This window comes from Galleria mellonella, unplaced genomic scaffold, assembly GCF_026898425.1.
Source record: "Galleria mellonella isolate WM207_F2 unplaced genomic scaffold, CSIRO_AGI_GalMel_v1 utg74, whole genome shotgun sequence".
In the NCBI taxonomy this organism is placed as follows: domain Eukaryota; kingdom Metazoa; phylum Arthropoda; class Insecta; order Lepidoptera; family Pyralidae; genus Galleria; species Galleria mellonella.
The window spans coordinates 3,802,813-3,820,021 of record NW_026442147.1 but is presented as its reverse complement, the minus strand read 5'-3'; the positions used below and the strand labels follow the sequence as shown (position 1 = coordinate 3,820,021).

Sequence of the window (17,209 nt, the reverse complement as noted above, 5' to 3'; positions counted from 1 at the left end):
AACTTAGAATAGCAAATAAGCCAACGGCCCACCTGATGGAAAGTGGTAACCGTCGCCTATAGACATGAGCAGTACCATGGACATAACAGAGTATATTGTTTCGCTCATGATACCCCCCATGCGTTGCCATTCCTGAGGACTCAGGTGTTATTTTTCTGTACCCTGTAAATTCACTGCCATATCCCAGCTTTCAAACCAAAACACATCTATGTAAACACAACTGCTTCACGCTAGAAACACGAATGGGACAGAGGTGCCCAAGCAAACGACTTTGGTACAGAGTCTCGCTCCCTGTCTATTATAGTTCTCAATCGGTGTAATTTCCAAATGTTTTTAGTTATGCTTCTTGTGTTATAGATTGTGCACGTTTTACTGTATTACGGCAATTTACATATGGAAATAGTCCTATTGTTTTTTGAATAAGGTCAACAAATGACAATACAATTATAATATCATTGTGTAATTCTGCATTCGGCGTGGCTTTAAATCGAGCGCACCATGGATATAATATTAGTTGACCATTTAAGTGTATATCCACAAACGCTTTTAGTTGACTTTTCAAATTTTATATCAGATTCTAAAAATTGAAATTTACTAAATAGAAATATAAAAATTAGCGACCTCTGTATCGAAATTTCATTTAAGTTTCGAACAAAACCTAAAAAAACCATCAGATTTCATACGTTGTAATTGTAGGATTTTTATCACTTACGCGTAGGTAATGCAATAGATTCTGATTCAGGAAACGCACTAGGTCCCGAAAAGGTTTCTGTCCACTCATTTAGTTTTGTTATACTGGTAACGGTCCAATCTTTACTGAAAGGTAGGTGCCAGTAACTGTGTAATAGGAATTTAATTTTATTGATTTACAAGTAAAATTGATCTCAGCAAAAGTAAAAAAGTGAGTGTAGTTTTAAATAGATGTTTAAATGATCACATTTAAATATTGGAGAAACTGAAAGAAGGAAATTAAAAAATAATATTAGATGTTCCTTATCAAATTTTCATGAAGAATATTCTGTATTTTTTAAACATGTTATATAGTTTATTGGAATAGTATCCGCATATTTGAGTCCTAGCTTCTCGATTTCTATGTTAATCAGATTGCTTAAGTATTCAACTTTAATTAAACACAGATGCATGTTGATCTATAGCATCGAGTGAAGGAAATTCTTGGTAACAAAACTATAATAACTTTAGTAATCTAACGAATAGTCTATTTCATGAGGTCGACTTCCACGTGGTACCTCCTGTAAATCAACATGTTAATTGCTGGTGAAATCTTTATTAACTATAGTTAACTAGACTGACATAGCTACTTAGAATTATTTACTTACGTATATACCTACTAGCAATTAAGATACTCACTCAAAGTTCCTGTTAATGTCAACGCCAGTGCATGATTTGGACTTTCGACGATTCTTCCTCCAGAAACGGTCCACAGTTTACGAATACTCATATCCATCAGGATTAACCAGTGGAATAATATATCTAAATTTTATTCTAGCTAATTTTAATAAAAAAAAATATGCTTAATATCTAGTCATATTTTTTGTAATTTTACTATGGTTTTTCAGCAATATTTCAGACGAAACAATAAAGAACATCTATAACTATGTAGAGTCACGACAATGTTAGATGAGGGAGTCAATTTATAACAACTAAGGAAATTTAATGGTCGAGAGATAGACAGCAGAGCCCCTCTTAAAATATATCAGTAAAGCCTAAGTGTGGTTTTTTAATGGGTGTAAATGGCATAGTAACTCCGCCTGCGCTATCGATATACACTGGCGGGGTACCAGTGATATGATAGGTGAGGATGAAAAGGCAGGTCAGTTAGCCCATTGTGACGAATCCAACGATAAATTAATCATGATAGTTTCCAAGGAGAACCGCGTAGAGGAACTTGATAGAGTATATTGATAGCAATGGGGCAAAACTGTGGCAAACAGCTAAATGATTACAAAGGTTGAAAAAATAAAACATAGAAACAAACCTCGATTTTCCATTAGATTCTTGATCAGAAGTACATCTGAAGCTCCACGCAGCGTTGTTCGCCACACCTGAGCGCCTTCTTAAGCGACTGATCTTCTTGAGAAACTTCTCGATTATCTAATGCAGACGTGGACCACATGAAAAACTTCCTCGACACAAAAAGTATGCAATTAGATAATCCATATAAATGTGTTTATAAAAAAATAGATACTTTTCATTTTGTTGCCAGGTCACAAGAATCTTTGTTTGACCACTAATTCTCAGTATTTTACCACGCTTGACTACTTTGACTACGTCACTCTAAGGTTATTTTTTTTGTGGATGAAAATGCGCTGATAATTTCGAGTGCCCTATTTTGCCTAGACAGCTTGAAAATCGTCCTAAAAAGGGTAAGTTCACCACCATGTGGTAGGCCACTAGGTTGTTATGACGATATGGCTAAGTTTTATTATGCTTTTAGTTTCCATTTGTACTCGTCGTCATCTTGTTGCATAAGAAATTAGGTCGAAATTCAGTTTGTTAAATAGGTTGAGTAATAAAATAAAACTAGCTACGGGTGCGGTATTTTATTACTGAATTCAAGTACTTTTTTTTAAAAGGATTATCTTTGTTCATTTCATCAATTAATTAGATGTATTTATTTAAAACATAAAAGGTTTTGTAGTATTTACAACCAAATTTTGTTTAAAAATATTATACTTACCAGCACTAAAATGAATCGCATATATAAGCACAGAATACATTATTATAAATGAGGACTAGCCAAATGCAACGACAACTGTAAGAAATATTTATTACTAAAAATTTTACGTTTTCACTCGTATTTTTAAATTGTGCAATATATCATAAACTGTGTAATTCAAGTGTTAGTGTTATTTACAACCTAGGTTTGTTGTTTCAAAGTGCAAATAATACAAATATATGTATGCTTGTAATATATGTTTATTAACATAGCTCTATATACATTCATTGTAATTTCAAAATAGAAACATTTCATAGAAACTCGTAAATTTCATAAATATGTGACAATCATTAAAACATTAAAGTTGGTGTTTTGGAATTATTGTTTGCTGCATGTAAAGGGGCTCAATTTTACCATTACCGCCGATTGTGGCATATAAATAAAATAAATGCCGTAAAACAATGGTGTAGAGCAACACAAATCAATTGTCATTGCTCATATATCATCTGATTTTCTAATATATATCACAATTATTTCACTTATTATAAATAAATTACAAAATTGTCAACTGAGTCTTAATATTCATGTATAAAAAACAATGTCAAAAACGATTTCACTATTAGGTCTGGTCACATGGTCCACTGTTGTGCATAGAACTCAAACTATACTTTACCAAATGTTTCCTTAGTCTCGTGTTCACATTTGACACAACAATCATCACCAATTAATTGTCAATGGGAATGACGTATACTTGTCTATATGTTTGTCTTCTAATGAAAGTACTTCAAATGTGCTAATAGATAAGCAATCACGTGTTTTGAAATGAGTGATAGACACCGAACCAGCATATCACCTCAACAATACATAGACAATGATCACTCACAATTAAAATTCATTAAAACAATTTCGAGTCAACGAAATGGCCGATATGCTACATTAATAGCTCACGTATTTCACTAGTTCATATGTAAGAATCGTGTTCTAAAGAGGAACACTGAAGTCCTGGGCTAATCGGCATCTCCGTTGGTCACCGTCAGGGGTTCCTCCTCCTCGTTATAGTCAAGCGAGAGAACCGAAGCTCGCCTCCGTTTGCCGACGGGCGCGTCGCTACACTCACTACCCGAGTATGTTCGCTTGTCGGCGGGAGAAGGCGGCCTGTTGCCGTTAACAGTCGCATGGGTCGCCCGTAACTCCTGCTGGAGGAATAATACCGTGCTCTGCATACCCTCAACATCTTCGTCCAGTTCTTGTATAAATTCGTCCATCTCTGAAATGTAAATATATAAATTGTTAAGGAGAATTTTTTTAACCCCGATCAAAGGGAATAATATATTCATAAGTTCAGAATTTAAAAAATTCTAAATGGTATATCTATCAGATAATTCTAGTATTTGTATAGTATAAGATTTTTATGCTACTATTTATATGAAGGTAGACTATAGAGAAGTTGTACTAAAGCCTGTGTCTAAAAATGTATGTTACACACTATGTAATAAATAGGTGATTTTCCACCTTCGAATCAGATGTTTCATATTTTCTTTGCTAGATTTTAACAGAAAAAAAGAGAGATTATTAGTAAATAGAAGTCATCAATATGAAATTTTGGTATTGTGTGTATTCACCCTACTTTAGTAGTAACATATCACTTTAGTTTGGTGGGGGGAGCATACAAAATTGTGTGCCTTATTTATTAATTCTGCAGCCAAGTATGTTGTTTTCTGATATAAAGGTGAGTTTATGAAATTATTTAGTACTGTGATTTAAAATCTTCATGTCAATTAAGAAATATGAAAATAATACATAAATAAAATGTATTTAGTAAGTAAAACGACTAACCTGATTGTGACTTCTTCACCTCTTCACTTAAACTTTTTTGTAATGCTAAATCTCCTTCTAACTTTGCTATCCGTCCACTGGAGGTCATACGGCCAAGATCTTCATTTTCCTGATGTAATAACCTACACTTTGCCATTAATTTTTTCCCTGTATTAGAATCTGGTGTGAATTTCCATGCTGATAATTCATTCTGAGTTTCTTCTAATTTAGCCTTTGTGGAAGTCAGTTCTTGTTTTAATCGTAAAATTAACACGTTCACAGCAGGGTCTAGAAGTGTAGGTCGACCATTGAGACTTGCGTTTGACGATTTTAATTCAGTTATTTGACTCTGTAAAAAACAATATTTTCATTTTCTGCTTAAAATTTTGTAATGGCGAGAGTGAGTTGTATTATTTTTTGTTTTAACAAATTAAGAAATTTATTGAGATATGAAGCCGCATTATGATGCATACCCCATATGTTGCTATTTCTATCTAAAGAGTAAGTTGTCGTTGTTTTCGTTATCTATAATTACACTGTCATATCACATCCTTTAAGCTAAAAATAATTATACAAGTACAGCTGTTTGGTAACAGAAATACGAATGAGATAGAAATATCTATGCAAACGGCCTGTAGTCTCCCACTAATATTTTTTATATTAATTATATAAATACCGTAGTAGTGATAGTAAAGATAGATACCGCAAGTACCCAAATGACGTGCAAAGTATTTGTACTTGCAGCATCTATTTATATCAATATCTGGGCTAGATTCCAAATTACGACCTTTCAACGTTGTTGTTTACTTCGATGGGTAAATAACGAACGTTCTTCGCGATAGTTTGTATGTACATAAACAATAGTACGAAAGGAATGATAATTTAAATACAAAAACACTTACAACATAATCCTGTATTTCCTGTTCTTTGGCAGCCAGTCGCCTGACCAGAACCTTTTCTCTGTGTTGTGATTCCGCGTATTGCTGTTTGATCTTATCTTCTATTTCTTTCGCCTTTTCCAAATTTCCTGCGTTCAAAAGAAATATGTAAGCTCACTATTGTAATGCCTGGTGGGGTAATTAGGTGCTTTTTAAAATTATTGCAATTTTTAATAACATATTTATTGATTTCTCAGATTATGTACCATATATTCAAAACTAATTTGTATGAAAATGAATCTATCGTCTCACTGATTAGCTTTATTAATAGTGTTTGCCATCAACATCAAAGAGTAAATTTCATTTGTTCATATATAAAAAGTATTTTTTTTTATATTTATTTGTACTTGTTACTGTATTAACTTTTAGTGCAAGTGAAATGGTTTTAATTGTTTTTGATTTTTAAATACTACTATATTAACTTTTAACAAATTAACTGAAAAGGATGAAAAAATTTTGAAAAATAAATTAAAATTTGTTTACAAATTATGTGGAAAATACCATATACTCTTATATATGGATAAAATATATTATTTATGGGCATCTTGCATATTAATTATTGCCTCAAAGTCGCCTTAAAAATATTTGATTCCATTTACATAAAAAGTATCTTAAGAACTACATATACAGTCTAAATCGACAACACCTTAACTAATATACATTATAACACTGTATATGACATCACAAACAGAAAAATATAAATACAACATCTATTAACCAAACTATAAATTTCTCCATGTAGTATTAGAAACTGGAGACAAGTTTACTTACATTTTACATACATAGTTACATTTGTGAGAGTTGAATTTTGAAGATACGAAAGACTTGTTACAATAAGTGCAATAGATATATAAAGAAATTAATAACATTACCAAATTGCTGTATCTCAAGCAAAATTGATTTATCCAATTCATTATGTCAAACACTCCTTTTTAGTTACTATAAATTGCTAATAATAATATTTTGCTAAATGAAAAGGATAGAGTTTCTGTTGTAACAATATTATTATTTATTTTTACGTATTTTTATATAAATTAAAAAGTTTTGAAATTAATGATATAAAAGAAATTAAACATGTGGGGTGAAGATAAACAAATTGATAAATAATCCTTGGCCATACCTTGTTAACAATCATCTACCAACAAACTGTGAAGCAATTAAATAATAACTTTACTGTAAAAATTTTCAACATTGCAGTAGAAATAAAAAGAAAAAAAACAGTAATTCAATAGTGTAAAGAGTTTTATCAAGAGGTGAAGACACTCACTGAAAATTGAAGTGAATGGCAAGAGCTCCACCAACAAGAGTGCAGCTCTTAAATAAGATAGATAGACAGAGTTCCATACACGCACAACGGCCCAAATAAGAGGCTAAGCATGGAAAACGGAGTCTTTCTTATATTCACATTCACAGAGTTCCATATCTTTAAAATTTGGGAGGTTATGTTTTCATAAAAATTTAATCTCTTAATATTTTACAATATCTTTTTTTTATAACACAGGGGGCAAACGAGCATGCAGCTCACTTGATGATAAGTGACTACCGCCACCCATTCAAAACACCAGACGCATTGCAGGTGTGCTGCTGGTTTTTTAATGATAAAAAATAAAAAAAAATAAAAATGGAGGAATTCTTACTCATATATATAGCGATAAAAGTCCTTACTAATATCAGTGTGCTTATTAGCACACAATTACTTAATAGCTCAATTGTCATAAAATTTGGTATACATGTATCATTTATTCTTTTAAGACTTGTAGATATAAATAATATGTAAAAGTACAGAATGAAGTTGCAGGCACAGCTAACTAGCTATTAAAAAAATAGAATAAACTAAATATTGTATTAATTTGCACAAGTGAACATTTAAATATATAGTATTTACTAAGTGAATCAATCATAAACAGGGTTTACCCTAATAGATATTTTAATTAGTTAATTTCAGATATGTATTTTGAAATAACTTAAATGACTTCATTCATGATAAAAACTTATAATTTTAATTATAATATTTACCAAATTTTTAAATCTAAATATCATTCATTAGCATAAAAAATATCATAAACTATAACTTTAAGTTAATAAAAACTTATAAAAATTTTCTCTTTTTTCATTCTTTACATCTCCATTATTTATTCATTTTGTAAAATTATACTTTAAAATTTAAAGAAAATAAATATGCAAACTAACAAATATTATTTATTAATAATTTAAAGAGATTACAATAATATTGTCAGTTATTACAAAATAAATTAAAAATGAAGCTATGATAATTAAAATAAAAGAATGAAAACAGGTCTATTTCATATAGTATGATCCTGCTTTTTTTTCATACTAGTTTATCCAGAAAATATTGTTATTTACTGTGTTCATTTTTTGTTATTGGGATCAAAACTATGCTATCATTTAAATTGACACAAACAATACACATGAATTAAATTTAATTCATTTTGGAATAGCAGTTTTAGAGATTAGTGTGAATAAATAAAAATGCCTAAATTTATAAAAATTCTATGTTGCAATATTGCAACATAGAATTTTTATATATTTAGGTAGATTCATGGAATGGAAACAGGTATGTAGTAATAATTAGTTTTAGAAAATACATATCTATATTAATAATTATGGAAAAAATGCTAAGCATTATTATAAGGAATAGAAGAAAAGAAACATAAATATATCATTAGAAATTATGTACCCTAGAGCAATATCTTTTAATGTCATTTTTTTTTTATAACAGGTGGACAGAGCTTCAAAATCAACAATTTGTGTCCAAAGAAATTATTATTGAGCAAATAAAACATATTAAGCTTTCAAAGTACATCTTAGAAATTGAATAATATTGATATGTTATGATTAATAAGATGCCAAATGTGCCCAAACATCATTCCCCATAACACATGTTTATAAAATAACTAGTTTTTTGTTTACATCCAATATGGATTAATTTATTAAATATTTTCTAAAATATATTCAAGTAACATAGCTTTTTATAGTACCACCAAATGATGGATTAATAGTAATATTGATTATAAATGATTCGATTGATTTCAGAATGATAAAAATTAATAGAGTAGGTAAAACCAGTTTAACCTAAACTGTGATTCATAATTAATACTAGATTACAATATCATTATACCCAAAACACCCAATACGTAGAGACATAAATGTTAGCATTCATATATAAGATATACAATATAATCAAATAAAAAAAGGATATACAATATAAGAAAAGAAATAAATACTTTACAATTATTCTTAAAATTTCAGAAAATTGTTAGAAATAGGAAATTTATTTTAATTTATATAGTACAATTACTTTTCAGGGTAAATAATTATACTTACTATATGAATCAAAGCAAATCCACTTTTTAATTCAATACATTCATTTTGGCCCTCTTTTATATAGAAGCAACATAATAATTTTGCTGATATACATAATAATATGCAATACAGTAATATTATTTATAACTACTAGATATTCACTTTACAATAATATTTCAAAAATATCACAATGATATTTTTGAAAAAATAAAATAATATTATAATAAACAGAACCAAAAGTTTAGATTGATATAATAAACAAAGCATATCTTTATCATATTAATCTTAAATTCAAACTCTTCAATAATTAATATGTTATTGAAAGGTTTCATTTAAAGAAGAAACATTATTAAAACTCTGGAAATATTTGTTCTAGGATTTCTGGTTTTGTTTCCAACTTTGATTAATAATAAAAAGAATGATTCTCTTTAAATGCTTCCATATGGTTTTAGATTAATTTTGTTATTAATAAATGTTTCATAATGAAGATTACGAAGACCAAATTAGAACAACTGTTTACAAAACAATTAAAAAGTACAAAAAACAAATAAGAAAAATATTTACTTTTCCATGTGAACAAACACCACCCGATTCTGCACTTCTGTTGGTCACCGAGGCTAGTGGCACAGCACTGAACATAGACACAGCTCCAGGGTACTCTGGAGACTTCACTGGGCCTTGCGCCATTATCACTTCCACAAAACACTCCACTGGCACCGCGACACACCAATCTCTTCTCAATACTATCTTAAAACACCTAAATACACCTTCGTACCACATATTTCGTAATTAACAATTTTTATCACAGTAACATAATTAATATTGCGCCATAACAGTATCACTAGTAATTTTAGTTAAAGTATTGTCGATATAAAGTAACATATCTCGATCGAGGGTCGATCGGACCACGACCGCGGGCCGCTACAAGCCGAAACTTTCGTAAATACCTTCCAACTGTTTGTTCAAAGATTCGAGGTGGTCTATGTACAAGTCCTGGGATCTCCACGCGGTGCGCAGCGAGTCGGCGGAGGCGCTCTCGAGCTGATGCGGGGTCAATAACACGCGCGTCTCTTTCGTGCCTCCGCCGCCTGCACTGCTGTCACACGTCGCTTCGCCGTGGCGATCTGTCTCCTCGGACATTGCACTCTTACAAACACTATAAGAGGCCCTTTTTACTGTAAGCAAATGATTACAATTAATTCGAGAATGCACTGAATTTGCATTTTTCCGCCGTTATCAGAAACCTGAAATGTTATATATTACACACAATACGAGTCGTACTTACACTTTTTGAATAATTAATTAATTATCACGGGTCAACTGGCAATAAATAATATAAACCTTATCACTACAATTGTCACAAAAAGTATTATTTTTATGAAGTCGTTAAATGAAACACGGCAACCGCCATTTTATCACGTAGCACTGTGAGTGTTGCCATTTATGTTTCATTTTTGCTTATTTTAGGTCGTGTTGTCAACTTAATAATAGATTTCCCCCTGAGGGTTTCTCAAAGACAAAAATAATGATTTTTTAAATTTTGATCATTAGATTGCAAATGTCACCATTTTTCGGGGAAAAATAGAATAATTAAATCAAACAACATATACATTTGCGAGATACTTTCTAAAAAAATAAATCACTCTATGATCCTTAATCTATGAACCATATCGATCTAGCGATTTGGAAGCAATCGTGTTACGTCATTATCTCAGCCGAAATCTTTGATCATTACTTAGGCACAGATAATATAATACTACTTGGGTCATTACAAAGTTGTACTTAGAATACTTGCGAATGATCACTAAATGGCAAAATGCATTTAATTTTTTTGTATCAATTCATTCATAATGGGAACATCAAAGAAACTAAGCCATACAACCTGATTTTTAATAAAAAGTTAGTATATCCATGTTTTAACACGGCAAAGTTACCATATCTTTTTCAGGATTCTTTAGAATGGCCACAAGCCATTAGACCTAAAATTTTGAATAAAATATGTATGGAGAATATCTTCTTTAATAATTCTCCAGTAGTTGTAGCAACATACTAAAACACAAGTATAAATTTTTAGAATGTTTCAGGATGTCTTACAAATGTTTTATTATCAGGTGGGCCGTGTATGTCACCTCAGTGGTATAAAAAAATCTTATTAACGACTAGACGTAAAGTTTTTTTAATAGATTTACGTATTGATTTTGGCTTTGAGTATTTTGTATTATTATGTGAGTAATTTGTATTAGTGATGTGATTCTTTAAGAAAATAAATAATTTAAATAATATCGAATAAGAATACTAACAATTGATTCTCAGAAAAATTAAGGTCTAAAAACGATTACTCAATAAATCAATCTTTTTCAAACTTGCATTTTTTCACATTCAGTTATGAAATACAAAATGGAAACCATAATAATTAATATTTAATATTTTTTATTAAACTTTTATTTACAACTATATCAAAGTATATAGTGTAAAATAAACATATATTTCGAAAATTTATTGGTTGTTATAAATTATCTTGCATTTGGGTACATTCAAGCAATTATACACCTATAACATTATGGTTGTTATCAACATAGAAAAAAATCTAATTTCGATTTTCTGTAGTAAAATATTAAATCGCTCGATCGATTTAGTGCTGCTATATTGAAGACTTTTTTCGAAGAAATTCTTTTTCGATTTCAGATCATGCCATACTGTTTAGTGGGTGAAAATGGGTTGGTAACCCCGTCCGTGTAATTTTAATACGCAGGGTTTCAGTAAGGGGTTATAGCTGGAGGTGAAAGCAAGTTTTTGTGACGAATTTCACAAGTTCAAAGGCCTGAGGTGGGTTGCTCTTCTTCCGACTTTTGGTCCTGGGGGCTTCCAAACGTATCTATTTTCCTTATGAATCTATGTACGTTGTTTAGTCTAGTATAAATTTCACTTGCAAGATTTCAACTAAATAAAATAAACACTTACCTATACATACAAACATGAACTAAATAAAAAAGCTTGTAAAATTATATTATCTTTTAAAACTGAGGGCTTCATTCACCTTTACTGGCCTGGGCCTCTGACCGCTTTAGTCCACCGCTGGAGCAATACATAGGTTCTTGAATCGCTTTCAGAAAATATCATTGGCAAGATGCATATTTTACGCGTGAAGAGGTGTAATTTCTCGAACGTGTTGCCTAGTTAAATTTTGGACTAAACTCACAGCTGAAGTCGTATTTACACCCATCACATACACGGTATACACTGGCGCATCAGTGAGGAGTGATAGGTAAGAATGAAAAGGCAGGTCCGTTAGCCTCTCGTGATAAATACATCTTGAATTCAGCGAGACGGTTTCCAGAGGGGACTACATGGAGGTTAATCTGACAAGGTTTATTGCTAGTAATGCAGCTGGTAGCCCCAATACTACCAATCCCTCACTCCCTATCTTTCCTGATCAAGGGCTTGGGTTATTATGATCTAGGTGGGTGACATAATGTTTTAACTATTAGGTATTTTTTTTATAGAACTTAGAATGGCAAACAAGCTGACGGCCCACCTGATGAAAAGTGGTAACTGTCGCCTATAGACATGAGCAGTACCATGGACATAATAGAGTATACTGTTTCGCCCATGATACAGTCCTGAAGACTCAGGTGTTATTCCTCTGTACACTGTAAATTCACGCCATATCTCACCCTTCAAACCGAAACACAGCCATGCAAACACAACTGTTTTACAGTTGAAATACTAATGGGACAGAGGTACCTAAGTAAACAACTTTTGTACAAAGTCTCCCTCTGGTAAATTAGGTATTTATTTATTATTACTGAGATTATGTGGTGTTTTATGCCTTGCAAAGATATTTTTCTGAACTAGGTATTATTTTGCTAAAGTTCATATCACTGGTTAGTCGATTAGAATTATTTAGTTTCATAATGATCGGAGAATGATGACTATATGACTAGTATCTGCTAATAATAATAGTTGTCAATTTCTGAATGTTGCAAGTCGTACGCACACTAATGGTAGCAGAAATATACAAATTAATTTAAATCGAAAAGCTAGACCTGCAGAGACTTCGACGTATTACTACAAATTACATGGGCTAATGTATTAGCATATGTATTAGAAATGTGGGTAATATCCTTCATCAAAAGTTTAAAAGTTTTCTTATGACAAGAGGTCATAGGCGGGGGTCATAGACTGTCTCTATTTACTGCTGAAGGTACCAGAGGAAGACTTTGTTCAAAAGTCGTCTGCATGGATATCTGCATATTTTTTTTTACAACACAGCGGGCAAATAAGCATGCTGCTCACCTGGTGGTGACTACCGCCGCCCATGATCACACACAACACTAAAGGCATTGCAGGTGTGGCTCTGTTTCGATTTGAAAGGTAAGGATACGATAATGAATTTATAGTGTACAGAGGCATAACACCTTAGTCCTCAGAAGTGGCAACCCATGACGAGATAGATTTAGAGAAATAACGCCTCAGATGGACCATATTGTAAGCAGGTAGCGGTTTTACAGTGGAATGTAAGTTGTATCAATTGAAAATCAAAAGAATTGGTCGATTAATTTAATATCTTACTATTTGATTTAATAGGTACGAAAGGCGGCTGATAAGTTAGCGACTTAAGTACTTAGCGATGACTCAACATCTCCTTATTGATAATACTAATTGCGTGACTCCTTATAAATATAAATAATACCCTATTTTTGTACTTAGTTCATTAACACTCAATCCCTGGAACAATTAATAACATCATGTCAGAAGAATGTGGAAATTTTCGCATCTTGGAGTGCTGCGCTGTAATTACATTCCTTGTTAAAAAAGGAACTAAACCAAAACAAATTTTTAAAGAAATATCAATGGTTCTTCAGGATTATGCACCTTCATATACGATGGTAAAAAATGGACTCGGCTACTTTGTGACGTGTGAAGGCGATCTCTACCCGGGACGCCCAGTAATGGTAGTGACTAAAGAGTTAAAAAGTTGAACAGTTAGTACTAACTGATCGAAGAATTAAACTGTGGCAGATAGCAGAAGAACTACATGTTAGTACTCGTAAGAAATGAATTAGAAAGATTTTACATGGACCTTTATAAAGAAAAAAAATTAGAGCGCGTTGGGTACCGCGAATGCTCACACATCTCGACAATCAGCGACGATTGGAATTATTAAAAAATAAAAAAAATATAAAACTATATTTATCATTCATTAGGCACCTGAGGCCGCGAACTTATCAGCCTCCTCTCGTACGTTTATTAACAAATAACATTTATCTAATTAATGTTTAACATTAATATTTCTATACAAATACATAATTATTTAAAAGTTTTCACATCTATATCACAATATGTACAACGGAATGTTGGTTATCCTCGAAGGAAGAGGCGAACTGTCAATAGGGTCGCCATACTTCTTGACTTGCAGAGCCGTATAGACCGTGTTTAGCTTCCTCATTTGACTCGCAAGATTGCACCAGCCCTGCTCCTTCCGCGTTGCCCTGTAGTTCTGTAGTTATTGATATGCCACCATCGATATCGCTAATTTTAATCTCACTTGGAATATACTGCTCCAAATTATGTTTATCGATAGAACTATGTAAATGCACGTGAATCTGATTCTGATTCACTGTTGAATAAAGGTTCGGCATGATCATTTGTGGGTTAGGATTTATATATGGCGTATGGGATTGTAGGCAAGCTGTGTTGTTATTTATATTGTTGTATTGGTAGTTGTTGTAGTTGTAATTATTTGTGGGCCAGGTATTGTAATAGGTTGAGTCGTAGCGCTGCGCTGGCATGGTGGGAGTGTTCAGGTCTGTGAGGGCTGGACCAGTACCGCTGGGGCTGCCTTTGAAACTCGCTGCACTGCTTTGGTAGCCGCCGTACTCTGAGTGTCCCAACGGAATTTCTGGTAATACTGAAAATAGATAAAAACATATGTTAATATCTTTACACACGAAATATTTGCATACACAATACAGTACAGAATGCAACATTCACTATAGTGCTAATCTCATATTAATAATAACCTACTATGCTTACAATTCCTGTGTAAATGTACCTTATTAATAAATATGAGTAGGAACAAGAGGAAACAAATAATACATTATTATTGAAATATGATATTATTTGAGTAGTGACGTCGTTTTAATTAGTTGAATCATGGGCTTTCCCATATGTTTTATGACCATGATATTATTGTGCTCATAATATCACTAGCTGACAAACATTGTGCTGCCATATAAATTATTTTTTTGGATAGGAACACTCTAATCACCTAGCGGTATGAAATACACTTTATGATCCATTTTCATACCTACTAAATATATATAACCTATTAAAAATCATAAAATCGATCGAACCGTTTTGGAAGAGTGTAACTGTAAACACTGTGACACGAGATTGTTATATATATATATATATATATATATAGTATAAATGCGCAAAAGTTTTTGCTTGATGCTGCAACAAATACACAGACAAAATTTCTATAAAATATTGCTTTGCGGTCTTACGAATATAAAAACTTCTTTAATTTTTTTTTAACTATTTCTACTGTACCTACACCGTCTTGTTATAATTTTAATATATTCTTACTCTTTTTACCAGAAAAGTAAGAATAATAAGAATAGAGATCTTAATAAGTTCTATTATAATCTATTATATATTTAACCGCCTTAAAAAAGGAGGAAGTTACGAAACTGAGAGTAAATGTTTTTTTATGTCAGACGAATATATGAATAATTAATATTTTATTTTCATAATGTTCTATACCCACAATTATGTAATTTTTTTTTGTGTAATAAAATTTTAAACAATGGTCTAAAATTAATTTTTATATTATTATTATTACTTGTAACGTGTAATTAGATCATATAAATCGTTTACAGGTTTTAATTTGAACTTTATTATACAACGGCTATCGTTGTGGTCAACCGCCATATTATATTGTAAATTGAAGAGGTTTGTTTATTATAACAAATTAGTACTACTATTAAATACATTAATTAATACACATTCATAATCCGCTACGGAAATGAGAAGGTCACCAGTGTGTGTTTAAATATTTTAATTCTGATACAACTTAATCCATTAAAATTTTATTGGTTTATGGCTCAAAAAAAAAATAAAAAGCTGGCAACATTATGGTTTGGTTTTGAAATGCTGTTTATTTATTTATTGATAAATTAACAGCTTACAATGCTGTTACTTAAAACGATTTAAATTTATTAGAATTTTAAACAAACAGTTTACTGAAAGTATTCTGTAAGTAAGAACAAATAAGAATTAATTTAAAAGTAGGCAGTTTGATTCATATCTAATATCGGTATACAAACTTATAGGGGGTTATATTGTGTAGGTAATTCTAAGATTTTTTTAATGGGTGAATTTAAAATGGTAACTCTGTCTGCGCTATCAATGTACACTAGCGAGTGACACATACAGTTTTCCAAGATCAGTAATGATTTGGAAAGTATAAATAAATTTAAATTATTTTTTGTATATAATAAAATATATATTGCTCTGGTGTTGCAGGTGAGCATGGGCGACGGTGGTCACTTACCATCAGGTGAGCCGCATGCTCGGTTGCCCCCTGTGTTATAAAAAAAATTGTTTGTTTACCAATGAGGGATGACAGATGAAGATGAAAGACCCATAGTAACAAATTCAACAAAAATTAACCACGATGGTTTCCAAGGATAACCATGTGGAGGTCGACCTATAGAGTACATTGCAAATAACAGGTTGTTAAACTCCATTATTAACAATCCTTTTCCCCTATATACTATTGTTATAAATATAATAATGAATTCAATTGTAATTTGTTGATCGTAATTTGGTATACATATAATAAATAACAATTGGGATTAAGGATATAGGGTATTTATCCCTGTTAGCCATTTTACCCCAGTCACGTGATAATAATTTAACAAAAAATATAATAAATCTATGATTGGAGTAGGAAAGGAGAAGATTTTTAATAGATACCTGTAGGTAAATGTATAGCAGCAGGCTCAGGTTTATAGTACGACGGCTGTAAGGCCCCATAGGTCGGGTACACGGGTGCCGTTGAAGAGTACCCTGTGTTCCACTCGCTGGCACCCAGGATGTTGCCACTACTCTCTGAAATTAAAAAAAAAAGTCGTAAATATTTTGTGTGAATAGCAAACAAAGCTGATATCCTATCTGATGGAAAGTGGCATCCATCACCTATAGATATGAACAACACCAAAGACATCACTCAATACATGGAAGCTCTCATGCATTGTGATTCCTGAACGACCAGCTAGTCTCCATAATTTGTTATCTATTTAATAAATTCGTATTTTTTTAGTCATCATCATTATTATATCAATCATTATTAATTCATTGCTGAACATAGACCTCCCATATCGTCATAGTCGTAGAATACTGACGGATCTGACAAAGATTACATATAAAGATCCGTCAGTGTTCTATG

General features: G+C 31.6%; 2 protein-coding genes across 3 annotated transcripts in view; both read right to left on the bottom strand.

Annotated features, from left to right (window-relative positions):
• Positions 1-2,919: 2,919 nt before the first annotated feature.
• On the bottom strand, positions 2,920-10,194 carry LOC113516000 (pre-mRNA-splicing regulator female-lethal(2)D). Its single transcript, XM_026900327.3, has 5 exons — positions 10,040-10,194; positions 9,702-9,929; positions 5,395-5,519; positions 4,514-4,841; positions 2,920-3,944 (listed from the first exon to the last, which is right to left on the bottom strand). Exons 2-5 carry the CDS (start codon positions 9,892-9,894, stop codon positions 3,685-3,687), a joined length of 906 nt encoding a protein of 301 aa, XP_026756128.1. The 5' UTR covers positions 9,895-9,929; positions 10,040-10,194; the 3' UTR covers positions 2,920-3,684.
• Positions 10,195-13,299: 3,105 nt separating this feature from the next.
• LOC113516080 (protein lozenge-like) overlaps positions 13,300-17,209 on the bottom strand; it is a 61,169-nt gene continuing 57,259 nt past the window's right edge. For both annotated transcript variants that reach the window (XM_052901013.1, XM_052901014.1), the window contains 2 exons: positions 16,738-16,872; positions 13,300-14,665 (listed from right to left, as the gene is read on the bottom strand). In XM_052901013.1, coding sequence (XP_052756973.1) covers positions 14,142-14,665; positions 16,738-16,872 — 659 coding nt within the window. In that variant the 3' untranslated portion in view covers positions 13,300-14,141. The remainder of the gene's footprint in view (positions 14,666-16,737; positions 16,873-17,209) is intronic.